This window comes from Polyodon spathula, chromosome 2 (assembly GCF_017654505.1).
Source record: "Polyodon spathula isolate WHYD16114869_AA chromosome 2, ASM1765450v1, whole genome shotgun sequence".
NCBI classification, from domain to species: domain Eukaryota; kingdom Metazoa; phylum Chordata; class Actinopteri; order Acipenseriformes; family Polyodontidae; genus Polyodon; species Polyodon spathula.
In genome coordinates this window covers 61,038,475-61,065,502 of record NC_054535.1, presented here as the reverse complement: position 1 = coordinate 61,065,502, position 27,028 = coordinate 61,038,475, and the positions used below count along the sequence as shown (strand labels likewise).

General features: G+C 39.7%; 1 protein-coding gene across 3 annotated transcripts in view; it reads left to right on the top strand.

Moving 5' to 3' along the window:
• LOC121298896 overlaps positions 1-25,825 on the top strand; it is a 52,330-nt gene extending 26,505 nt beyond the window's left edge. For all 3 annotated transcript variants that reach the window (XM_041226204.1, XM_041226195.1, XM_041226212.1), the window contains 3 exons: positions 191-356; positions 23,173-23,243; positions 25,471-25,825. In XM_041226204.1, the coding sequence (XP_041082138.1) occupies positions 191-356; positions 23,173-23,243; positions 25,471-25,707 (474 nt within the window). In that variant the 3' untranslated portion in view covers positions 25,708-25,825. The remainder of the gene's footprint in view (positions 1-190; positions 357-23,172; positions 23,244-25,470) is intronic.
• Positions 25,826-27,028: the final 1,203 nt, after the last annotated feature.

Genomic DNA, 27,028 nt, shown 5'->3' with positions numbered 1-27,028 from the left:
GTGTACATTAATTGGACATTTTTCCTCATCAGTTGAACCAAATTTGTCCGAGATGAGTGTTCTTTATGGAGAGAGAAAAGGGTAGTTTGATTTACTCCCCTTCTAAAGAAATATGCTTGTATACCAGGAAACCGAACAGGTGGAAATATGGATTCCTTCTGTATTGTTAAACCTTTGTTTATTTTATCAGCTGGAAGACAGCAGTGACGGGGAGCCCTCACCTCTAGACTCTCTAGGCGATAAGGAGAAACAGCCCATCCAGAAACTTCTGGAGTTTTTGGGGATCCCAAGCAATGATGCAGACGACAGATGCAAGCTTGTCAAATCCATCAGTCTATTTGTCAGTGCATTGAATGGTAAAGGCAATTTATTTTTTATTTGAATTAATTTCCCAAAATTAGATGGTTCCTGGCCTATGCTGGTGCTATGAGGCATGTTCATTGTTTTGTTTTATGGCACATATGGACTACTGAGAGTTACCTACAGGTCAGTAAAGTAGGCTTTAGCTTTTTCAGAAGTCAGAAGGTTGACATCAAAGTTCTACTGCTTACCTACCTGCAAGGTCTAAAATGGTCTAGTAAGGGAGCTTGTGCCTTTTTCAAGCTGTGCTTCTAAACTATGAACTCAATGAACTCTGGACTAGCTATGACCAAAAGTGTTGCATCACCCTTTAACATTTAATTACATACCACTTTGTAGTTTTCCGTGCAATTAAAAACTGAAAATGTGACATTTCGAAATATAATATGAAATACTGTACAACTGTTATGGTTTCCGATAGACACTTGCAGTATCATTTTGTCGTTTCTTTGATTACATGATGTTAACTAAAATGTCTAAATGATGATGTTTATTAGTTGTTGGCTTTAGTGAAATGACAGGTACACGACAGACAAAGGCATAAATAAATGTTATTTAAAATGCCATACTGGCATTTACAGGTTAGAATTGAATGTTGTGACTATTGATATAGTTGATCTGTGAATAAGTTGTGGAAAAAAATTAAGGCGCAATCACAATGATGTCATAACGTCATTTTAACGAGGGGATTACCTCTGAAAGAGCTGAGAAAGTGATAAACAGAAAAAACGTTCCTTCACAAGGTTTCTAGTAACAAAGTTATTTCTACAAAGATAATTTAAAGATAACAATGTGGTTATGGTATTTGCTCAGCTCAAGCTTTGACAACTAAATATTTCTGACAGTAGCAACTGCGAAGTTCAGTGCAATCCGGCTTTGGAGCACTTGCAGTTTCGACAGCCTCGTTCAGACTTGCAGCCAAATTTGATCAGTTCACTGCAAGCTTTAGCTGCTTTAGGAAGAGTCATCCATTCAGGCCGCCAGTGGTTGTCTTCCATTGTCAACCCCCATCCTTCTGGCATGGGAACCTTGAATGTAATTTGAAGTGTATTAGTGTATTTCTTTGACTTGCCAGTTGTATTTATCAAATAATATTGGTTCAAGCTTGTCCACCAAGAATATACCCGTGTCTTAAGTAAAAAAAAATAAAGTCCCAATTGGATTTCCAATTAATAAAAAAAACATATTGGAAGTATTACAGAAGGTATTGTATAACCAGAAACGGACCGGACGACATTTCATACACTTCGCGTCCGTGTGATGGACAATTTGTTTGTCCAAGTTTCGTGAAAATCCGTGCAGTAGTTTTTAAGTTACAGAATCACAAAATAATTAGTTCACAAATTAGTCATAGTTTTTCATAGAGGTGTTTTTTTTTTTTTGAGCTAAAATAACAAAAAATTGGCTGCTTGTTTAAACACCATATCATCATCTTGACTAGGAGTGCATTTTTTTGTTATTTTAATATTTTTTCACAAGCATGGTTTATTTTTGCTAACTCAAAAGTTAAGCATGCGTAGTTGGCTCCAGCATCAAGAATAAGTTCCTGGGTATTCTTCAGTTTAATAATTATTTGTGGGTAATTTAATTTGAATTCCTTAGGTCACTTATGTCTTGTGGTTCTTGTGGATCCTGACTTTATCCATTTCATTTTTTACACCTTATTTGGGTTTTATTTAACAATGAACACAGTCAATCAATTAGTGATTAACAGAGGCTGATCTAGCCTTGTAGCTTGACTGGTTCACTAAATGCAGTACCACTGTGAAGGCTGACAGCTCTCTCAGCAGGCTTTCCCCAGTCTTAGGGCTGTGTTGGTTTTCTAAAAGCTATATACGTGGGTATCCCTACTCAAGTAGAAAATGTAACCATTACCTCATGGGTAGTTATCCTTAAAAACCCTGTAACCTGAATAGAAATAACAAAGACTGCTCGCCAGAGCCTGTGACACACAAATAAACTGCACACACAGATCTCAATGTCATTTTTCCTTTCATCCTACTGGAGACGAGAGAGACTATGAACATATAAGCATTGAATATACTTTTGTGTGCTTATTCACTTGTGTAATTACACCTGTTAATGTGATTTGTATTTACATGATTTGTAGTAATTGCTATTTACACATTTTGCACTCAGCTGTGGTTTTCAACAACGTTAAGTTGTCTCTCAGGCTGCTAGCTTCGTTTGAAGTGAAAATATATATTTTTTTATTATGAAAATTATACATAATTAACGGTATTTAGTGTTTACTGTTATGTGTGAGAATTGTTTCTTTGTGTGTATTTTTCTGGGTTTTTTTCACAGAAATACGAACATTTTGGACTGAGACGCGTGCTTCAGGTTATCATTCCGGTTCACTAGCAGTTGCTAGGCTAGCTCTGCAACGGGTCTGATTGCTTGCAATCTTTCCTGCAGTGTTTCGTGCCGCCTTATTCTCTGCTTGCAGTACCAATGCAAAGGCCGCTACGGCTCTGAGAGCAGGCTTAAGGTTTTGTTGGTTTGCCTGAAACTATGTAGGGTAGGCATCCCTATATATTGCTTCAGCAGTAACTGTTGGTCACAGACCTGCACTGTACCCGATCCGGTATACGTACCGAACGAGGTTACTACACTGGGGTGCACAAATTGTACCATACCGAATGTATTACCATACCAGATCGTACCGAAGGTACCACTACCCGGGGTACAACCGAACCGTACCAATGTACGAGTACCACCAAACCGGACCGCACTGAAGGTACCACCCACTGACTTGCAATTTACTGTACAGTAAAGCACAGCTCTAGTGCTCAGGCACCGTGCGTCTGTGAACCAGTCTGTTCATCACGGTTCATTTTACTGTCTGCTCAGTTCAGCCTTGGTTCAAAGGTGGTATTGTTGTTCAAAACAGTGATATCATCCCAGGTCCAGGACCAGTGGACCAGTTGCAGTCTGGACTTGTGTTGTTTTTATCTGTTTTACAGTACTTTTGAACATAAGAAAGAACATAAGAAAGTTTACAAACGAGAGGAGGCCATTCGGCCCATCTTGCTCGTTTGGTTGTTAGTAGCTTATTGATCCCAGAATCTCATCAAGCAACTTCTTGAAGGATCCCAGGGTGTCGGCTTCAACAACATTACTGGGGAGTTGATTCCAGACCCTCACAATTCTCTGTGTAAAAAAGTGCCTCCTATTTTCTGTTCTGAATGCCCCTTTGTCTAATCTCCATTTGTGACCCCTGGTCCTTGTTTCTTTTTTCAGGCTGAAAAAGTCCGTTGGGTTGACACTGTCAATACCTTTTAGAATTTTGAATGCTTGAATTAGGTCGCCACGTAGTCTTCTTTGTTCAAGACTGAACAGATTCAATTCTTTTACCCTGTCTGCATATGACATGCCTTTTAAGCCCGGAATAATACTGGTCGCTCTTCTTGCCTGTAACAAACTGACAGTGGCGTTGCAGCTTGTGTTGTCTGTACACCGCACCAGCCCTGTTACAGTACTTACTCATACAGGAGCTGCAGTTACACAGCGCTGTTGCTGCTTAAGTAGACGCGTCCAGCCTTGGCTGGAGCATTGCCTAGAATGGCAGAGGGGTGTAGGGGATGTGTAACCCCCATTGAGCACTAATGCACCTACCAGGTACTACAAGGAATTGGTACCAAACACAAGCTGAGGCAGCAAATGTACACTCTTACTGTACATTGCTTGCTATTTGCATACTGCTAGGGGTTATCCCTGTGACACATGCAAGGCCAGTCTGCCTGTCTGATACCAAGCAGGCCTTGTTGAAAGCCCAGTTGTTGTCTTTATAAAACCACTTTTCTATGAGTTTTGTGCGCATTTCTCCAAGGCGCTCTGCATATCTAGGAGCTGCTGTTCCCATATGAGGAAGTGGAGTCAGATGGCGAATCCCCTGCGGTTAAGCTCACCCTGTAACAGCGGCACTTATGCCATTGATCAAAAGGGCCACCATGGTTTTCCCAGCGACAGCGAGTGGAAGTGACAGCGTGGGAGAAGTACAGGCGTGGTAAAGTACAGAGCAGTTAGAAGCAGTAAGGACAAATTACATCTTAATTGCTTTAATCAGAAAACACAGGAAATTGGGAAAACACTGCAGTTCAAAGTCTAACAGCTGTGTGTGTTTTTCTGATAACAAACAAACTGAAACTCGGAGCAGCTGATTCAAATTCAGTGCCGTTCTGAGACACGGGGGGAGGGGAGGAGCCAGTAGCACAACAGAACAACACAGCTAAAAACGAGGCCATCTTCCTAGCGACAGCGAGTGGAAGCGACAGCGTGGGAGAAGTACAGGCATGGAAAAGTACAGAGCAGTTAGAAGCAGTTTGAAAACAGGTTGACAGCTGCAGAAGAAAAACTAAACTTAAAAAAAAAAAAAAAAAAAAAAACATTAACATGGTCTTCAAGCCAGTAATCTGTGACACCTGCATGATATGGGAAATCTGAGAAAACCCAGCAGAGCTAAACCAAGTGTGCGTAAAGTGCCGCACGATCCAGGACGTGCATAAACTAGCAAATGTGCTAGAAATGGAGCTGGAAGAAATGAGACAACAACAGGATCTTGAGGAGCTAGCACACCCACAATTATTGGAAGTCTGCACCACCCCAAACAGACTGAAAGCTACCAGGAAGACAGAAGGTCAAAAACAGCTGGGTTCAGGTAGGCAGAAGCAGGGAAAAAAAGAAACTTTGTCAAACACAGCCACCAGAAATCAAAACATCCAACAAATTTGAGCCACTTCAGAATTTTGTTGAGCAAAACCAACATCAAGAGAACGAAAAGAACAACATCCAGGACCCTATTAACAGTGGTGGTCAGACAGCAAAAAGAAGGGAGGTCATGATTGTTGGGGACTCCGTATTGAGAAACACAGCAAGTTCAGTTCGCAGTTTGGACCCCCTTATTACAATAGTGTGCTACCTTCCAGGAGCCTCTGTCACGCACATCACTGAGAATGTGGACAGGCCCCTAGAACGAACAGGAGATGACCCGGTAGTAGTCGTCCACATTGGTACAAACAACATTGGAAGAGACAGACCAAGATCTCTGCAAAATAAATTCAGAGAGCTAGGAAGGAAACTAAAAGACAAGACCAAAATTGTGGTATTTTTTGGGATACTGCTGGCACCTTGCAAAGGATCATATGGACAGGTGAAATAATTAATCTAAACGCATGGCTGAAGACATGGCGCACACGGGAAGGCTTCACCTATCTTGATCATTGGACCACATTCTACAACAAGGACTATCTGTATAGACGGGACGGACTGCACTTAAATAAAAAGGGAACCAGTCTACTTGGAGAAAAGATCCTCGAGCAGGTTCAGAAGCATTTAAACTAGAAAGGAAGGGGGGAGAAATCAACAAAAAAACAGAAGGGAGACCGCATCAAAACAAGGATAACAACTCAGGTAAGACAACCATTAAATGTATTTATCTAAATGCTAGAAGTATCAGAAACAACATTTTAGAACTTGAAGCTACTGCACTAACAAGTAACTATGATGTGATAGGTGTTACAGAAACTTGGTTGTCTGAGAGTGATGGGGACGAATATAGTATTTGTGGGTATACACTGTATAGGAAAGACAGGCAGGACAGAAGAGGTGGAGGGGTAGTACTATACATAAACAGTCTTGAAGCCCAGGTGTTAAACCTGGACAAAGAAAACAAAGCCGAATCAATATTGGTCAGAATAACAGACACAAATTCAAAGGTCATAATAATAGGAGCATGCTATAGACCGCCAGATTCAGATGGTAAGCAAAATAATCTATTATACAATGACATTAGAAATGCGTGTAGCAAAGGAGAAGCCATACTAATGGGGGATTTCAACTTCGCACATATAAAATGGGAAAACCTGGTGGGGAGCACGACGGATGAAATTGAAATGGTGGAAATGACAAATGACTGCTTCCTAACAAAATTTGTCAAGGCACCAACTAGAGAGGAGGCATGCCTTTAGGCATGATTTAGTCTTTTCAAATAACAAAGACAGAATAACTAAAACAGAGGGCAGAGAACCACTAGCAAACTCAGACCACAACATGTTCTAATTTGAAGTGCTTTTTAAAACCACAAAAGTAATGACTAAAGCTAAGGTTTACAATTTTAGAAAAGCAAACTATGAAGGTATGAAACAGACTAGCAGAAGTAGATTTGAGTAAAATAGAGAAAACATCCACAGAAAAAGGATGGGTGTTCGTCAAAAATGTACAGTGGCTCTCAAAAGTATTCACCCCCCTTGGACTTTTTACGTGTTACAATATGAAATCAAAATGGATTTAATTAGGAGTTTTTGCCACTGATCAACACAAAAAAAAGTCCATAATGTCAAAGTGAAAAGTAAAATCTACACATTGTTCTAAATGCATTACAAGTATAAAACAGAAAATAATTGATTGCAGAAGTATTCACTCCCTTTGCTATGACACACTTAAATAAGCTCTGATGCAACCAATTGTTTTTAGAAGTCACATAATTAGTTGAGTGGAGTCCATCTGTGTGCAAGATTTCTTGACTTACCTAAGAAAATGGGAATACTTTTACAACTAGTTTAAACAAAACTACGTTGATAATAAGTAGGCTATCCTGCTGCAGTCTTGGATTTGTGCTAGTTTTGTTTGATACATTGGTCGTATTCTTATAGCGCAGATTTCCTCAGCTCTGCACAGTGCTGCACAGAATCGTGTAAATGCGCTGTAGACGTCACTCAACACCCACAGAAATCTGTGCAGATTCTACATAGCCCAGCGCAGCTTTGAAACGTTATTGCAGGAGGCTGGCTGCGGCTGTGAACCAAAGGGACATTGCAAAGATCACAAGTGACCTGATAATCGTAATGCAAATAACCACTAAAATTACTGCTGCCACCTTGTTAGTGGAGGCGAACGACATTTTATCATTATACAATGAAGCCGTGAACAGGCTTGTCCACGCTATATTAAATAAATCCATTATTTAAACAAACAAAGTACTAAATACATGTAAGTGATGTATAATTTTACAATAAAGATAATGTTAATCAATTACATTAAACTGACTGTTGATAATCCAGGTAAATGTAAATACAGCACGTTGAAAACTAAAACTAAAAAAAAACTAAAAGCTGCGTGTGAAGTCAGAAAGACAGCAGTGAAGAGCAGCCGGTGCAGCAAGCTCTAGGTAACAGAACGCAGCAATTGAAACGTGTATTCTGTGTCGTTGACCGTTTGACAAGTAAGAGAGGAAGATGGATGGGAGTTGGATCGGTCAGTGACTGGATGTAGGATTTGGTTTTACCGTGCCCCATAGTTATGATTTCAGAGAAGTATTTCACCCTGGCCGCAGGAAGCGCACCCCTGTAGTTTGCAAGGTGGTCTGTCCAGATGTGAACCATTAGTCCAGATGACCTCCACTTGCAGTCGAAGTTCGAGGGTGTACCATGGGCAGTTTCGATCTTCTTGACGGTTCTGGTTGTAAGAGAGGCAACAGTGTCAATGATACTAGAAGGGTGGCGTTGTAGAGAGTCACAGCATCATCAACTGAGGACAGGAGAGTACCAGTTAGAGGGGATGCAGAGACACATTCTGAGAGTTTCAGAGCAGTTTCAGCAGATTCTTGTGATGGAAGGAGACTAGGAGCGCTTAAAATAAAAAATCCCATGGGCCGGATGAGATCCTCCCAGTAGTACTCAAAGAAATGAAAGAAGTAATTTACAAACCGCTAACCAAGATCATGCAGCAGTCTCTTGACACAGGGGTGGTACCGACAGACTGGAAAATTGCAAACGTAATACCGATCCACAAAAAGGGAAACAAAACTGAACCAGGTCACTACAGACCAGTAAGCCTGACTTCTATTATATGCAAACTTATGGAAACTATAATAAGATCCAAAATGGAAAATTACCTATATGGTAACAGGGTACTGGGAGACAGTCAACATGGTTTTAGGAAAGGGAGATCGTGCCTAACTAACTTGCTTGATTTTTTTGAGGATGCAACATCGATAATGGATAATTGCAAAGCATATGACATGGTTTATTTAGATTTCCAGAAAGCTTTTGACAAAGTCCCGCACAAAAGATTAATTCTCAAACTGAACGCAGTTGGGATTCAAGGAAACACATGTACATGGATTAGGGAGTGGTTAACATGTAGAAAACAGAAAGTACTGATTAGAGGAAAAACCTCAGAATGGAGTGTGGTAACCAGCGGTGTACCACAGGGATCAGTATTAGGTCCTCTGCTATTCCTAATCTACATTAATGATTTAGATTCTGGTATAGTAAGCAAACTTGTTAAATTTGCAGACGACACAAAAGTAGGAGGAGTGGCAAACACTGTTGCAGCAGCAAAGGTCATTCAAAATGATCTAGACAAGATTCAGAACTGGGCAGACACATGGCAAATGACATTTAATAGAGAAAAGTGTAAGGTACTGCACGCAGGAAATAAAAATGTACATTATAAATATCATATGGGAGATATTGAAATTGGAGAAGGAATCTATGAAAAAGACCTAGGAGTTTTTGTTGACTCAGAAATGTCTTCATCTAGACAATGTGGGGAAGCTATAAAAAAGGCTAACAAGATACTCGGATACATTGTGAAAAGTGTTGAATTTAAATCAAGGGAAGTAATGTTAAAACTGTACAATGCACTTGTAAGACCTCATCTTGAATATTGTGTGCAGTTCTGGTCACCTCGCTATAAAAAAGATATTGCTGCTCTAGAAAGAGTGCAAAGAAGAGCGACCAGAATTATTCCGGGCTTAAAAGGCATGTCATATGCAGACAGGCTAAAAGAATTGAATCTGTTCAGTCTTGAACAAAGAAGACTACGTGGCGACCTAATTCAAGCATTCAAAATTCTAAAAGGTATTGACAGTGTCGACCCAAGGGACTTTTTCAGCCTGAAAAAAAGAAACAAGGACCAGGGGTCACAAATGGAGTTTAGAAAAAGGGGCATTCAGAACAGAAAATAGGAGACACTTTTTTACACAGAGAATTGTGAGGGTCTGGAATCAACTCCCCAGTAATGTTGTTGAAGCTGACACCCTGGGATCCTTCAAGAAGCTGCTTGATGAGATTTTGGGATCAATAAGCTACTAACAACCAAACGAGCAAGATGGGCCGAATGGCCTCCTCTCGTTTGTAAACTTTCTTATGTTCTTATGTTCTTATGTTCTAACAGTATCAGTAGTAGCAGAGGACCTAATACTGATCCCTGTGGTACACCGCTGGTTACCACACTCCATTCTGAGGTCTTTCCTCTAATCAGTACTTTCTGTTTTCTACATGTTAACCACTCCCTAATCCATGTACATGTGTTTCCTTGAATCCCAACTGCGTTCAGTTTGAGAATTAATCTTTTGTGCGGGACTTTGTCAAAAGCTTTCTGGAAATCTAAATAAACCATGTCATATGCTTTGCAATTATCCATTATCGATGTTGCATCCTCAAAAAAATCAAGCAAGTTAGTTAGGCACGATCTCCCTTTCCTAAAACCATGTTGACTGTCTCCCAGTACCCTGTTACCATATAGGTAATTTTCCATTTTGGATCTTATTATAGTTTCCATAAGTTTGCATATAATAGAAGTCAGGCTTACTGGTCTGTAGTTACCTGGTTCAGTTTTGTTTCCCTTTTTGTGGATCGGTATTACGTTTGCAATTTTCCAGTCTGTCGGTACCACCCCTGTGTCAAGAGACTGCTGCATGATCTTGGTTAGCGGTTTGTAAATTACTTCTTTCATTTCTTTGAGTACTATTGGGAGGATCTCATCCGGCCCAGGGGATTTGTTTATTTTAAGAGCTCCTAGTCCCTTTAACACTTCTGCCTCAGTTATGCTAAAGTTATTTAAAACTGGATAGGAACTGGATGACATGTGGGGCATGTTGTCAGTATCTTCCTTTGTAAAAACTTGTGAAAAGTAATCATTTAACATATTTGCTATTTTTTTTTCTTCCTCTATGATTTTGCCATTTGTATCTCTTAAACATTTAATCTCCTCTTTGAATGTTCTCTTGCTGTTGTAATATTGGAAAAACATTTTGGAATTGGTTTTAGCTCCCTTAGCAATGTTCATTTCTATTTCTCTCTTGGCCTTTCTAACTTCCTTTTTGACTTGCATTTGCAGTTCTGTGTACTCTTTCTGTGTACTTTCTTTTTGGTCCTTTTTTAATGCTCTGTAAAGTGCCTTTTTTTCGCTGAATATTTTTTTTAATTGATCTATTAAACCATTTTGGCAATTTAGTTTTACATTTAGATTTGTCTACTTTAGGGATATAATTGTTTTGCGCCTCTAGTACTACGTTTTTGAAGAACAACCATCCTTCTTCTGTGGGTGTTTTCTCTATTTTACTCCAATCTACTTCTGTTAGTCTCTGTTTCATGCCTTCATAGTTTGCTTTTCTAAAATTGTAAACCTTAGCTTTAGTCTTTACTTTTGAGGATTTAAAAAACACTTCAAATGAGACCATGTTGTGGTCTGAGTTTGCCAGTGGTTCTCTGACCTCTGTTTTAGTTATTCTATCTTCGTTATTTGAAAAGACTAAATCAAGGCATGCCTCCCCTCTAGTGGGTGCCTTCACAAATTGTGTTAGGAAGCAGTCATTTGTCATTTCCACCATTTCTATTTCATCCTTCGCGCTACCCACCGGGTTTTCCCATTTTATTTGGGGGAAGTTGAAATCCCCCATTAGTATGGCTTCTCCTTTGCTACACACATTTCTAATGTCATTGTATAACAGATTATTTTGCTCACCGTCTGAATCTGGCGGTCTATAGCATGCTCCTATTATTATGCCTTTTGAATTTTTGTCTGTTATTCTGACCCATATTGATTCGGTTTTATTTTCTTTGTCCAGGTTTAACACCTGGGCTTCAAGACTGTTTCTTATGTATAGCGCTACCCCTCCTCCTCGTCTGTCCTGCCTGTCTTTCCTATACAGTGTATACCCACAAATATTATATTCGTCCCCATCACTCTCAGATAACCACATTTCTGTAACACCTATCACATCATAGTTACCTGTTAGTGCAGTAGCTTCAAGTTCTAGAATTTTGTTTCTGATACTTCTAGCATTTAGATAAATACATTTAATGGTTGTCTTACCTGAGTTGATGTTCTTGTTTTGATGCGGTCTCCCTTCTGTTTTTTTGTTGATTTCTCCCCCCTTCCTTTCTAGTTTAAATGCTTGCGAACCTGCTCGAGGATCTTTTCTCCAAGTAGACTAGTTCCCTTGTTATTTAAATGCAGTCCATCCCGTCTATACAGATAGTCCTCGTTGTAGAAAGTGGTCCAATGATCAAGATAGGTGAAGCCTTCCCGTGTGCACCACGTCTTCAACCATTCGTTTTGATTTATTATTTCCAGCTGTCCATATGGTCCTTTGCAAGGTGCGGGTAGTATACCAGAAAATACCACAGTTTTGGTTTTCTCTTTTAATTTCCTTCCTAGCTCTCTGAAGTAGCAGAGGAAGGGGCAGGGAGATTAATATTAGCAGTGATTAAGAAATGGTCAGAGAGAGAGACATCTGAGACAGAGAGATTGGAGACATAAAGGCCCCCGGTGATCAGCAGATCCATGGTGTGTCCTCTGATGTTGACAGAATGAGAAAGTCCAACAGTCCAGAAGCATGTTGAAGTTGGTCACTGGTGGGGGAAGCAAGTCAAAATCAATATTGAAGTCACTTAGGAGTAGGAGTTTGTCAGTAGAAGTGCAGACGAGGGAGAGGAATTCTGAGAACTCTGCAATAAAAGCAGAGTTATTCTTAGGTGGACGGTAGATAACAGCAAGGATGAGGGGAGCTTGTTGGCGAGATGTTCAAATGAACAAAAGGCAGGCAAAGAAATGAGGAAGCAAGCACAGAATTAGCAATGACAGTCGTGCCCCCTCCTCTGCCAGTGAGGCGAGGTTTGTCAAAGAGGGAATAGCCCACCCTGTACTAGTGTATGAACTAACCTTAATTTAAGAGTGCAGAAAATATAAACCGTGTTCGCACACTGTATGGTGCATAACCGTAGAACTGTATAAGAACAGTAACTGCAGGCAGATGGACACACACACACACACACGGATGACGTTTCTCACATTTTTATATGGCACAAATGCAGCTCCACAATTGAGGAAAAAATATATATATGAAGAGTTTAGGTGCAAAACACGATATACGCTGTTTGCACCAAAACTGAGCTAAAATCAGGATCATTCATCTCACAGTGCCTACTTTCTGATGTTCAGTGTCTTTGTCCTCAAAACACCATATACACCATGTTAAATACAAATGATCGTTTCTTTCTATAACTCGCAGTACGCCAGGCTTCTAATTTAGCAAAATCCGACATATCCACTGAGCCAATCGTGTGCAGTATCGCAGTCGGGTTATTATGTCAGCTCCCAGGAGGAGTATAGTAGCGTATTTAATCTTATAAATTGTGATTTTGTGATTTAAATTATGAATAATTTAAAAAATATGCAGGGAAGTGGATTTTCTAACATGGTGTAGCAATGGTGAATAAGAATTAACAAATAATGCTTAGAATACACCAGTCACTCCATCAGAACTGTGAAACCTCCCATCATCTCCCTTGCAATGCCAACTCCACTTAATGGTGTTTTCTGTTTGTGTTCTCCCTCTGCACGGGATGTGAAGTTTATCGTTTGAATTTACAGAAACGCACTGCATCTTTAGAAGTAAGTGTAAAGTCATTTTACAAAAATGTGGAGATTTATACTTGGTTACGATCCTGACTGAAGATGTCATTAGCAAAGGGGGCTGGTTGTACTAAGGTTAAACAATAGGTCACTGTCACAAAGACGGCCGGAGTGGGTGGCGTCATACCAGAAGCAGGAAAATAAACAAAGAGAGAGGTGTTTGGTGGAGCTGAGCGAATGTTTTCGCTCAGCATTTAATAAACAGAACAGAAAATAAACGGCAGTAACAATACAAAAACAGGACACGGCACATTCGCCAAAATAAACAGACAAACAAAACGGACTTAAACCAAACAAACAATGGACTAACAAACAAAACACGGTGAGTAGATATATTAAATATTATTCGAACAATTATTCACTATTACCTCCGTCTCCTATCCCGTTCTCCACTCACCGAACACCCAACCGCGAGTGGGTGAAAACATGCTGTTTTTATGCAGCTATACCAAGACTCAATTGCTAATCAATCATTCAGCTGGAGTCTCGGTACAACTGCACGTGAATTAATAAAGTGCAATTCCCTGTGCTCACATATTATTACTTTTTACTTGCACGTGAAGTGCTGTGCAATCCTCGTGCCTAAATACAAATATACATTTTAAACACTCGTGTTACAGACCCGTTTATATCCCGTGTACCAATGACTATACACCAACATTTAACACACCACACGCAACATAACAGATAATATACACAGGGGTGGACACTTTGTCAGAGTCATGTTTTTAGTAAACATTTTAAAACTAATAAACAAACAATTACCATAATGAACACCATCATAGTATGTTGCTTAAAACATAATAACACAATATTTATAGTAAAGTTAAGTTCTTATTTATAAACAGTAACACGTTTAAACCTTGCAACTCCCTGTCTGTAGCTTGGTGTTGTTTACATTATATGCAGCATATTTTAAGTGATTGAAAGCTGAAATTACTTTTTTTAAAAACTTTTCTTATACCAAATGCAGTATTGGTGAATGTTTGAAAACCAGGCATTAATCACTGATAATAGGTGCACAGGCGGTGATTCTGTGAGTGCTGCGGGGCTCAAGCACCAATGGGGGAAAATAAGGTCTGGCACGGTGCAAATAAGTTGCCTGTTCTGTCACATTATAGTGTGGATGCTTTATAAGCAGAATTGTTATTGCAGTGTTTAAAATCCATTTATACAAAGTCTCCCAGCTTTCTAGAAAAGATCTGCATTTCCCTTGTTTTTATTTTGTATTTGTTTTGCTCTCATTAGTATCTATAGTAGATACAGCTTCCATCAGTTCTGGCAGATTCTACTATACTTGCTACTGTACTTTCTCCTACTCCTAACTTTTAAAAAATAGCCACCTAGCTAACAATTTAATCCCAAGGGCTACAGTGAAACATATTGTCTTTAAATTAGGACTTTAGTGAAGACCACATGTGTACGTGAGTACATTAAATACTGTAGATAGTAATTCAGTCAGTCAGCCACTGTTATTGTAAACAGCAACACATGTAATGCACAATAAACATTTAATTTGTGTCATCGGTGTCAATTTCAGGCAGAGCTTCATGGCCGGCAAGGTGAGCACCTGTCAGATGCTGTCAGTGTCAGTTTCAAAACACGCAGGACAGTATTTGCTCAGTAATGAGGTACAAACAGATGACTGGTCAGTGTACCTCTGTAATACTGAAAATCACTGACTTTTCTTTCAAGAGTTTGTTCATGTAGGTATCACTATACCATGTAAAAGCAGAAAACTTGAAATTTATTTAAAAAAAAAAAATGTTATGTCTCCAGAGTTATATTATTTGATAATATAATAAATTGATTTTGTTTTATTTTAAATTCTTATTTCTTGAAAAACACCTAATGTGGAATCAATTTATTTATTCAGAAAAGCACAATAAAAAATGATCATTTACCAAAAATAGGAAAAATGGATAGGCCTATATCTGGTTTTGCATTTAAACTCTTCATATATATTATAATTAATAAAGTGCCATGTCAATCACATTGAATATAAAAGAAAAATAAAAGCTTTTTTTAAAAATGCAATTCTCAAGTCTGCAAAACATATGTGCTTAATTGTGGTTTGAAATTAGAAAATGAGTGATTACCATGCACAGACATGATGGAAAATACCATAAAGTGAATGCATCTGTATTTGTCACCTTTTTTTAATAACGTTTGTCCAAAATCCATGGCCGAACATATATTTAAGAAAAATAAAACTGTGCTCGGTTCTTCTCAGTGCTGTAAAGGAGCGGGTCGGAAACATCCGCTCTAGGAATTACACCGCTCCGCTAACCTGCTCCATATGCAATTGGCTTGCTCCGCTCACACTCTGGGTGTTCCTGCGCGTGAGATTGACAGCTGAGACCTCAGTCAGAACTGGTGCGAGCAGGGGGGCGTGGCCACTGGACAGCGAGTTGTTTGTGTATGTTCTGTGATTGGTTGTTTATGTTCCGTTAATGTTCGTTTTAGGCACTGCATGACGGTGCTAGTAGCCTTCATCGTAGCCCGCAAAAGGACGCTCACAGAATTGTTCCCATATAGCGCACCGTCAGGTCTGTGATTTTTCTTGTGAACAGCACCTGAGAATGGAAATAACTGTATGGAGGGGCCCTTGTTGGCTGAGAGACAATAACAATGTGTCTGTTCATGTTTATCTGTTCAATCTATTTGTTCAACTCCACTAAACGGGCGCTTACCCAGTTTTTTTTATTTACCGCTACACCACTGGTTTTACTTGTTTACAATAACAAATAGTAGATTAAACAGCAAAAATTAGCTGATTTACTTTTAATTTATTGATGTCAGCAGCTTTGCTCGCCTTAAATAATTCCCACCTCGTTTCACTCGCCTTGAAAAAAAATTCCCTGGTCGCTGCGCTCAGCAGCTCCTCACTACTATTCTCTCCTAGCAGAACTTTTCATCTCTGATTCTATTACAGTACACCAAGCCGGTGCAGCGTGCTGCTCTTTCGCTTTTCTGTAAGGCACCAGGTATGACTGATTTTATTAATCGCTATTTAAATAATTGCATAAGAGAAGTTATAAATATATTTATTTCACGCCTCCTCCCGCTGTTTTAATTGCATTTGGATCATTCCAGACACCACCTGATACATGATCGCAACAAACTCAGCAATGCATTGTCGATCGTTGGTTAAAAAAATTAATGAAACAAAGTGTCACAAAGACGGCCGGAGTGGGGGACATCAGACCAGAAACAGGAACCAGGAAATAAACGACAGAGGTGGAGTTTGGTGGAGCTGAATGAATGGTCTCGCTCAGCATTTAATAATGCACAGACAGACAGTAAAAGGTTGCAAGACAAACAAAACACAGGACACTGCACTTTCGCCAAAACAAAAAGACAAACAAAACGGACTATACAGACAAAACACGGTGAGCAGATATTTTTAACTACTATTATTATTACTCTTCTTATTAATACCTCCATCTCCAATCCCGTTGTCCACTCACCGAACACACAACCCAGAGTGAGTGAAAACATGCAGCTGTACCAAGACTTGATTGCTGATCAATCATTCAATTGGAGTCGCGGTACAACTGCACGTGAATTAATAAAGTGCAATTCCCCATGCTCACATATTATTATTTTTTACTTGCATGTGAAGTGATGTGCAATCCTCATGCCTAAATACAAATATACATTTTAAACACAGACACGTTTATATCCCATATACCAATAACTATACACCAACATTAACACACAACATAAAATACACACAGGGGCGGGCACTTTGCCACAAACGGACACATTTGTTTTATAGGGTAGGCTATGTTAGGTAGATGATAGATTCCTAATATTGTGAAGGTGGCTTTTTTTGATAAAAATATAAATAAATAAGAACATAAGAACCATAAGAAAGTTTACAAACGAGAGGAGGCCATTCGGCCCATCTTGCTCGTTTGGTTGTTAGTAGCTTACTGATCCCAAAATCTCATCAAGCAGCTTCTTGAAGGATCCCAGGGTGTCAGCTTCAACAACATTACTGGGGAGTTGATTCCAGACCCTCACAATTCTCTGTGTAAAAAAGTGTCTCCTATTTTCTGTTCTGAATGCCCCTTTTTCTAAACTCCATTTGTGACCCCTGGTCCTTGTTTCTTTTTTCAGGCTGAAAAAGTCCCTTGCGTCGACACTGTCAATACCTTTTAGAATTTTGAATGCTTGAATTAGGTCGCCACGTAGTCTTCTTTGTTCAAGACTGAACAGATTCAATTCTTTTAGCCTGTCTGCATATGACGTGCCCGAATATGTAATAGTAATAGTAGCCTAGATAATTTGAATATTAACTTTTAAATATTTGTCTGTGGTGTTTTGAAAATAGACCTATACAGTGTATATCTTGGTGGTAATATATTTGTTTTAATTAGTCATGACCCCAAAGGAATCAGTGTATCTCATTTGGCCTTGAGAAAAATATTCTTGCTAACACTGTGACCTGCAATGCCTGGATTGTTTTGCTGGATTTGCAAAATATTCAGAATGAAATCCACCCATTGAGGAATACCAATATACAGCTGTCTGTAACACAAACCAGCAGAATCAGCATCACAGTGAGCCACAGGCCAGACCCCAACAGCAGCAGAAACAACATCATTGGGACCAACAGCTAAACAAACAAACTCAACAACAGGAAAATTACATGTCATTTATTCACAAACAGCTAGCTCTTCAGGAAACACTGAGCAAACTGCCCCTGCCAAAACAAGCCTTGCCAGGTGACTTGGAACTCCACATCCTGCTCTGCAGTGCACCAACAAAGTCCAAAACTGTTTGGGAAGACATTGTGGATGTCAAAGTGTATAATGCTTTATGGAAGTTGAAGGAAGTCAGTCCTTTCTAAAAAGACATCATCTTGCCACAAAACTCTGTCAACTTGCTTACTAATCAAATCTCGAACGCATTTCAATGTCATTCTGACAATGAAGAAGATGACGATGAAATCACTGTGGAGAAAACAACCAAAGAACAACCTCACCCCAAAGAACCTTTGCTACGTAAGGTTCAACCGAATGAAGAGGCTGTCATTTACCACAATTGCACAATACATCCCAGTCACAAAGACGGCCAGAGTATGGGCCGTCAGACCAGAAACAGGAACCGGGAAATAAACGAGAGGTGGAGTTTGGTGGAGCTGAGTGAATGGTCTCCCTCAGCTTTAAATAGTGCACAGACAGAAAATAAAAGGTTGCAAAGACAACATAAACACAGGACACAGCACTGCTAGCCAAAATAAACAGACAGACAAAACGGACTAACACTAAACAAACATGGTGAGCTGATATTTTACTTATTATTACTATTATTGTTATTACCTCCGTCTCCAGTCCCGTTCTCTACTCATCGACACACAACCCCAAGTGAGTGAAAACACGCAGCTTTTATGTAGCTGTACCGAGACTCAATTGCTAATCAATCATTCAGTTGGAGTCGCGGTACAGCTGCACATGAATTAATAAAGTGCAGTTCCCCGTGCTCATATATTATTACTTTTTACTTGCACGTGAAGTGCTGTGCAATCCTCGTGCCTAACACCCATGGCCCTCTTCTCGGCCACTGCGGCCAGGCGGTTCTTCCCCGTGCTTCCCTCAGCAGCCTATGGAAGGCTACTGAGGACCGCTAGATGCTAAGCAGGGAGCAGGGAGAGGCAGCTCCTGCTCCTCTCCTCCTGATGGTGATGGAGGCAGAGGAAGCACCAGCTCCTCTCCTCATGATGGTGGGGGAAGTGATACCAGCAGGCATTCATTCTCTGCTGGTGGGGGGAAGTGATACCAGCAGGCATTCGTCCTCTGCTGATGGAAAGGGACCCAGCAGGCATTCACCCTCTCCTGGTGGAGGTGGTGGACATAGAGGCAGGTCCTGCTGCTTTGCTCCTGCCGATGGAGGTGGCGAAGGTGGGAGCGGTGTGTAGTCTCCTGGCGGCGGAGGTGGGAGCGACGTGTAGTCTACCCTTATTACAGGGGACTGGTGCGGCTCTCCCTCCCCTGCAGGGGACTGGTGCAGCTCTCCCTCCTGCTCTGGAGAAAACTGCGGTTGCTCAAGAGAAATTGCACAAACTGACTGACTCCATGTGGCAGAGCAAAGCTCTGCCCTTTTTAAATTGGCAGGGATGGGGTTAATTTCCCCTACCTGCCTGGGTTTATTATGTTCAGGTGGCTGGGGTTGATTAGTTGATTAAATGATTAACTTAATTAACTAATCAACCCCAGCCACCTGAACATAATAAACCCAGGCAGGTAGGGGAAATTAACCCCATCCCTGCCAATTTCCATGAGATCTGTGGATCTGTGGAATTTGTTTGCGTATGATCAACTCACACTTAATATATGCCAGAAACAGGACAGAACTTTTGGTAACCTCCTTAACTGTGCCCGACTCGGAGCCACCAACCAAGCTGATCGCAGATTGTTGACTTTATGCTTGATACCTATGGAAAGAGGAGATATTTCCTGCTACAAAAAACAAATTATCAAACACATGAAAGAGTTTGATTACAAAGATGCAAGCTCAACCTGTATCATGCCTACTGTAGATGCCTGTAACCAGATCCAGACTGCCGTGCTTGATTGTATGCCTGGAGATGACATTCATTTTATGGACTGTGGACTGCCCTTGTAACTTCAAGGGAAATGTGCTGACTAAGTCATACAGCTGGACTGGAAACTACCATACAAGTTAAAATAGGCTGCAAACTGGTGCTTCGCAAGAACATTGACATTGCCACTGGTCCCATCAATGGGGCAATAGGGAGGCTTCAAGCTGTTTCCTACTATCTGAAATACAGAAGTATGGTTAAAACCATAACCATCAAGTTTAACAACGTTTACGCTCAAATTTTGAAATCATGGACAGAGTCTACATTGTCCGAGAGCAGTTCCCAGTATGTATGTAATGTACATTTGCAACTAAAAGAATACAATGTTTACACTTTCAGTACTCTACAAAAGTCCCTTCTGCCATTATTTTAATTTAAAATATTTTCTCATTTCTCTTATATTACGCTACTTTTTACTCTCTTGTCTTGTTTGTCTGTCTGTTAACCGTACACATTCTCGAATATATTTCCCTTGCTTTATTCATTATTTAATTAAGTAAAAAATAAGTGATAGTTCACAGCTTAGCATCTGTAAGTTGTTTTGGATAAAGGTGTCTGCTAAATAAATAGATAAATAAATAATAATAATATTATGATATACTGCTATTATAGTTATTTATTATAAATAACATGTTTAAGAGGAAACTTGTTTTCATGTCTTTTACAATAAAATCCTTTTTATACTTTTTACCCAACTCACTAAGTCATGTTTAAGTTTAAACTGAGTATAATTAAATATCTTGCTGCTGGCTATTTACAGGATTGTAATACTGTGCCTCTAGTAAGGTGTGCTAGTGCTCCAGCTTTGAGACACAAAAGCCTGTTTGTGATGACTATCACAGTATCATGCTATTTAAGTTTGTTTGTTTGAAGTAGTTCATTTAGGTTGGAGCAGTGCGGGGCCGTGGAACATGCACTTTGTTACTGTAATATGTCAGTCGTGGCATTTTTGTATGTAGTTTACACTTCCTGCTCTAGTTGGTTGTGGTTGTTGTTCTTTGCAAGTATATTTGTAATTGTTTCAAGTATGTTTTTTCAACTTTTATTCTTACATGTTCCTGTGTGGTTAAAATAATTCTGTAGATGTGGAGACAGTACCGTCTGTGCACTTGAATTAAATAAAGATAGACAAATGTAAACGCAACCTGAAAATGAGAAGGGCCATAAGTCAGAGCATTCGTAACTGCATGTCGTCATTTGGATCTACCTTAAGGCTGGAAGGACGCAAGTGACTTGAAGGGGTAGACGCTATATATATATATATATATATATATATATTATATATATATATATATATATATATCGGTTTGTAAAACGTAGTGGAATTTTAAAATCCTTTGAGACAGATTTTACATTTTATTACTTTAGTACTTCAGTTTCAGCATTAGTTTTATTCATGTATTTATTTTTTATTTAATCTATGTAAAAGAACAGTTTCAATGCCATACTCTCAGACTGTTGATGGGTATATTTCTGAAAAAAAAAATGGAATGGCCTTAAAAGACTCTTTTCAGTTTAGTTCCTTGTAAAAGCATCTATTTTGGAACTGTGGCATTCATTAACTGAAAGTCCCTAGAATACAGTCTTTATAAGGATCTGCGGGGATGTAAGACTGCCATTGAATAGCAGTTTGATCAATTCCTGATTTTACTATGAGTTTAATCTGACACACCTGGGCTTTATCTATACACAACGGCTAATCATATTTAAATCTGGAGTTAGTGAAACTGCTATGTGAGCTTTATTTTAACCAACAAGGATGTTAACAGATAAAATATGTATTTTATCATCTGCAAACATGCATTTATTATTACATTTCTGTTACAATGAGGCAAAAAAGGAATACATCCACTGTTTTATCCCCCTTCAAAAGTAAACACTGCAAGTAGGGCAATAACATACTGTATTTCATTTTGAAATCATACCGACGTCAGATCGGTATTGTATTGTGCTTTGATGGCAAGGATCAGGCCCTGAAAGGAACAATATTACCTGTTTCTTAAAAGTAGTGTAAAAGGTGAGCTGGGAGATGTTAAAGCAATCACCTCAGGGTGTCTAACAAAACCCTTTTCCCCCATTAGTGTTGGTTAGCCCCCAGTGAACATTTGTCTCCATTACAAAAACACAGTTCTCCAGCCTCTGCTTGAGGGGAATTTCTGTGGTGGGACCACAGGTCAGAATTAAGGTGTGCTTACAGAGAGCCATAGGGGGAGTGTGGCAGGGTGAAAGCCCTGTCGGGGCACATGTGTGGGGAATATTGGGTTGGCAGGGCGGGGGTTAAATTCCTCCCTGTCAAACCATATGGGAATGTGGTTGGAGCTGTAAATTGAATAAATGATTCATGATCAATTAGGCTCCAGCCACAGGTGTGTGAAAAGGGTGATCACGGGTGTTAATTTAGAATTAGTTTTGAAAGTTAAATGTTGGTGTTAATGGTGAAGGTACAGTGCTCCCTCACTATAAGGCTGTCGATTATAACGCGCCTCGGATATAACACCCATACAGCATGCCCCCCAATTCCCTATGCTAGTGATTCATGCAATATTTTTACAGTGAATACAGTATGGTGTTCAAACTGTAAACAACTTCTCAGTCTAACTTGTGTTTCTGTCTCTCCCTTTTGATACAGTATCTGAACTGAAGAACAGCTGCGCTGGCACATTATAACACTTACTCAGCATTTGTTTTATAACTAAATAAATATTAGGCCTATTACATGGTTATCTTTCCTAGTGTATTTACTTTTCTGCTGCTGCTTTGCTTCAGCCCCGCTCCGGCAGCCGAACCTGGGGCGAGCCCATTCCCTCTTCCTCTTGCCCGACCTGCTCTCCTTCTCGCACTTGGTTTGCTTATCTGTCACTTCGAACTGAACTCCCGGTCTGCCGTTTAGCCAGGCTATTTATAGTTTAAAAACAGCTAATTAAAATATAAAAAATATAGCGTTGATTATATGGTGCTTTATGCATAGCTAATAAACAGAAAGTTTAATTTTTGCTTCACTATATGTGCTTTATAGAGGGAGTTATTTTATTTAGTATTTTAATCAGATGTGAGTGGTTATGTGTCCCGAGGTGCCCCCCCACACCCTCACTCTTCAGTTATAATGCTCATATTGTGTGTCCCCCTAGACCCACGTTATAGCGTGTGTGTGTGTGTGTATATATTAATTTTTTGTTAAACTTTGTTTTGGCCCTTGTGCCCTGTTTGTTTTGTGTTTTAGTTATTATTTTGTATTAAGTGATACAAGTGCTATAAGTGCTACCAAACCACAGGGTTTATGCGTATGCATCTCAATAGCCAGTGTTATTGTTTCTATAATGCCAAAATTATACATACAAATTGACAAGTGTACCTGACATTGTCTTCTATGACTGCTCACCATGCATAGGTATACAGCATATAGTGCAATACTCATGTAACATTATTTCACTTGAAGATATCTATATAAACTGCTGAAATGTAATCCCACAAAAACACAGGCACTTTTTTTCTGACAGCTTTGGATGAGCAAACTGTGACTAAGATCTGCACTCTTGACGAGGAAGTTCACAAACAGCAGCTTCAATTGGTGAGTAATGGGAAAATATGTGGTTTCAGTGGAATTGAACAATATTGTTACGTGACTCTCCTGCAGAGCAGACCCAGTGCTTCAGTCCCTAGGTACAGTATGTCTCGGTTTTTGGGAAACTGTTCCTCAGAAGGATATTTATACTGTTGTAATCAAAAGTTTACATACCCCAGTGGAAATCTGTAATTTCTAGAAATTTCTCAAAAACATAATTATAGAAAAAAATATTTTTTGATTTTGTGGATGAGTAAAAAGTTACAATTATTTATTTCAACAATTTTTGCAAAAGTACAATTCTAAAGTATTCATACCCTGACAAGGAAAATTAAATTAACAGCTAGTTGAGGCACCTTTAGCAATAATAACCTCTTTTAAACTCTTAGGATATTTGTCAGTGAGCTTTTGGCACGATTCTTTAGTGATTTTTGACCAATCTTCAATGCAAAATTGTTCCAGTTCATTCAAATTCTGATAATTTCTCTTGTACACAGCTTTCTTCAGCTCATACCAAATCGGAGTTTGACTAGGCCATTCCAGAACCTTGGATTTTATTCTTCTTTAACCATTCTGAAGTAGATTTTCATGTGTGCTTTGGATTGTTGTTGTGTTAAAACGTCCAGTTTCAATTTAAACCAAATTTTGTAGTGGAGGGTTTCAGATGATTGGCCAATATTTTTTAGTATGCTATGGAATCAATTTTACTATGTATTGGAACAAAAATTCCTGTGCCATTAGAGGAAAAACAGACCCAAAAAATTTCACCAAACGCATCTTTTTTAATCTATTGATTTTAGTAATTTATCATCATATTCAGTAGTCTGTCGCGTATCCAACTGCTGTGGTGCCAAATTAAGGTCGGACATTATAAAAACGAAGGGTTTTGGCAATTGCCTCCAAGTAGTTTTTCGAATTGCTGCAACAGAAAGATTGACTCTGGGATGGGTTTTATTCTCAGTCAGTCTGGCGCTTAATTGTTGGACTTTGTGTTCCTGCTGTAGTAGGCGGATCCAGACCATGGTGTAACAAAGTTAATAACAAGCATTTTTTCTGACTTGGTTATATATTTTTAATAAAATGGCATCTTTAAACAAAGGAATGAGGCGAAGCCATGTTTGGAAGTATTTTGAGGAACCAGATGAGAAAACCGTGGTATGTAAATAATTACGCCGAACAAAATTGTTGTACCACAAAAACACAAGCTCAATGCTTCATCATTTGAAATGAAAGCATCCAGAAATTACTGTGGATGGAGCTACTGATGGCAGTAAAAAGCAAACATCCATAATATAAACAGAAAGCTCTAGATAGCGACTGACATTTATTTAGCCCTTCCATCCCTGTGAATACGTAGAACGATGATTTTAAAAGGAAGTTTGATTTTTTTCAATATTAATTCAGACAACTCATGAGTGTAAATAAATAATGTATAGGCTTTATTTTACTAGTACACTTTTACGCAGTCTATGTAATTTCTCAACAGAAGAGGATATTTAAAAAAAAAAAAAAAAGAAAAAGGATTTCACATTTGTGTCACCGATCCCTGAACAGCAGTGTTAATATAACAATGTATTGGAATCTGCATTTGATAAATTCAGTAACATGTAAGCTGTGTGGTTTTTTTTGCCCACAGAGCCAGCACAGGTACGCCTCGATAGTGCAGTACAAATACAAAGAGAGACATTTTCTACGATACAAATGCTTTTAAATAGACCAAATTCCCATTGTTTGTTTTCTTTTTGTTTTGTTTTTTTTAACTATTGATTTTTTTTGTAATATATGCAGAACAACCATTACCTTTATTTAAAAATATATGCACGGATGAATCTACCTGCGTGTACGTGTTTGCAATATTAAAACGTTATTTGCTTCTTTAGGGTTTCTTTACTTAGAAAATACTAATTAGGGCTGTATACATCAGTATACATCAGAATGTGTATGTATGTAGAGATGGGTTAACCCCTGACAGTTGCATAGCATTTAAATGCTCAGTAAAATGTACCAAAAGCACATCCCATTATGAGTGCCTAATTTTCTTAATGGTAATCATCTAATTGAATGAATTTTATATACTTTGGTTTGGGTCTCTGTTTTTTGTGGAACTAGTGTCACCTTGTGATGGATTGTGGTTATTGCATATTGTGAACAAATTTTGTTTTTATGATAAAATCTGAAGACATTGGAATCTAACTTTATGTATTTGTGTGCATGTTTGTTTATAATTTTAAAGGTGGAGAGCATTTTGGACCCGGGGTTGTACAGTACTTGTACATTGGAGCAGGACTGGACCAATGAACTGACAGGGGACGGACTGGTACTGGGAAAGGACCTCCTGATTTCCTGTGGCCTGAATATCAATGATGACACCAAACCAGGCCTCAACTTTGCACTTTTGACATCCCAGAAATCCAGACTCCTAGATCTTTATGTGACACTGTGTGGAGTAGAAAGCTTAGTGCCCTGGTGACCAGAACAAGAACAAAAAACTGTTGGTGAATAACAGGGAACTCTTTGCATTCATTACTGTAATGTAATAACATAAGTAACACATTTATATGAAATTCAATTAAAACATTTTAACAAAATGTATTTTTCAGTGTTTTTTTTTACTTTTATGGTTAGTTTAGCAATTACAAAAGAATACTACATCCAGATTATCCACTTACAGTTTTGTTGGTTTAAAAAAAACATTTTGGAACTATAGGTCTAACATAAGAGCATAAGAAAGTTTACAAACACGAGAACACATAAAGGAGCGCTCTGGGCCATACGTGGGCTAGGGTGTCGACGCCGAGTGGACCGCCGCAGTGAAGAGATCGACCTGCACCTTCGCAAGATTTTCTCCAATTGTGCTCCACCACCTGAGGGTGGAGCCGCCACTCCAAGGGGTGTCGGTCCTCCCTCAAGAGGAGGTCCGCAGCTCGATTCTCTTTGCCTGGAACATGCGTCGCCCGAAGGGACAGCAAGTTCTGTTGGGCCCAAATCAGCAGCCTGAAGGCTAGGTGGTGCAACCCCGGGGACCAAAGACCACCCTGGTGGTTGACATTTGCCACCGCTGATGTATTGTCTGTTCTGCACCATGGGTAGGAAGTACTGGAGAGCAAGGAACATCGGTTGTCGCTCCAACATGTTGATATGCAGGGACGTTCTGCGGCCCGACCAGGGTCAGCTGACTCCTCTGCCTTCGCAGTCTGTGCCCCAATCTGAGTTGGAGGCGTCTGTCATCACTACCCTGTGGAATCCTCCACCAGCGCAGGGTCGCCATACACACGAGACACACTGTCAGTCGACGGTGCCTGTAGCATTTGGGATGCAACCTGAACGCATTGAGCCACACCTGCAGTGGGCTCATGCACAGTAAACCCATCCTGATGCTGATATTGCTACGGTACAAGACATGGGGCACCATCGATCCATGTCGAAACAGGGAGAGTTGGTGCTGGACAGCTACTACTCTGTCGTCCGACAGGTGAGCTTACTAGTAAAAGGCTCTAGCATCGCTAAAGGGAGACCTAGTCTCAACCATATGCTTCATCACAAATAGCTGAGGCCATCGCTCCTTCCTGCGACTGGGCACATCAACCAGTCATACAGGCAATCCATCAACGTGATCACTTGCTGCCACAAGGGAGCGAGTGTGGCATCCATGTACTTGAAACATGCAGCGGCAAGGAGCCACCATACGGCTCAGCTGTGTATTGAAGCACTTAGGCCCCAAGGGTGCAGACGCACCAAGGGTACTAAGTGAGGTAGAATACACTACTGGTGCACCAAGCACTGGGGACACA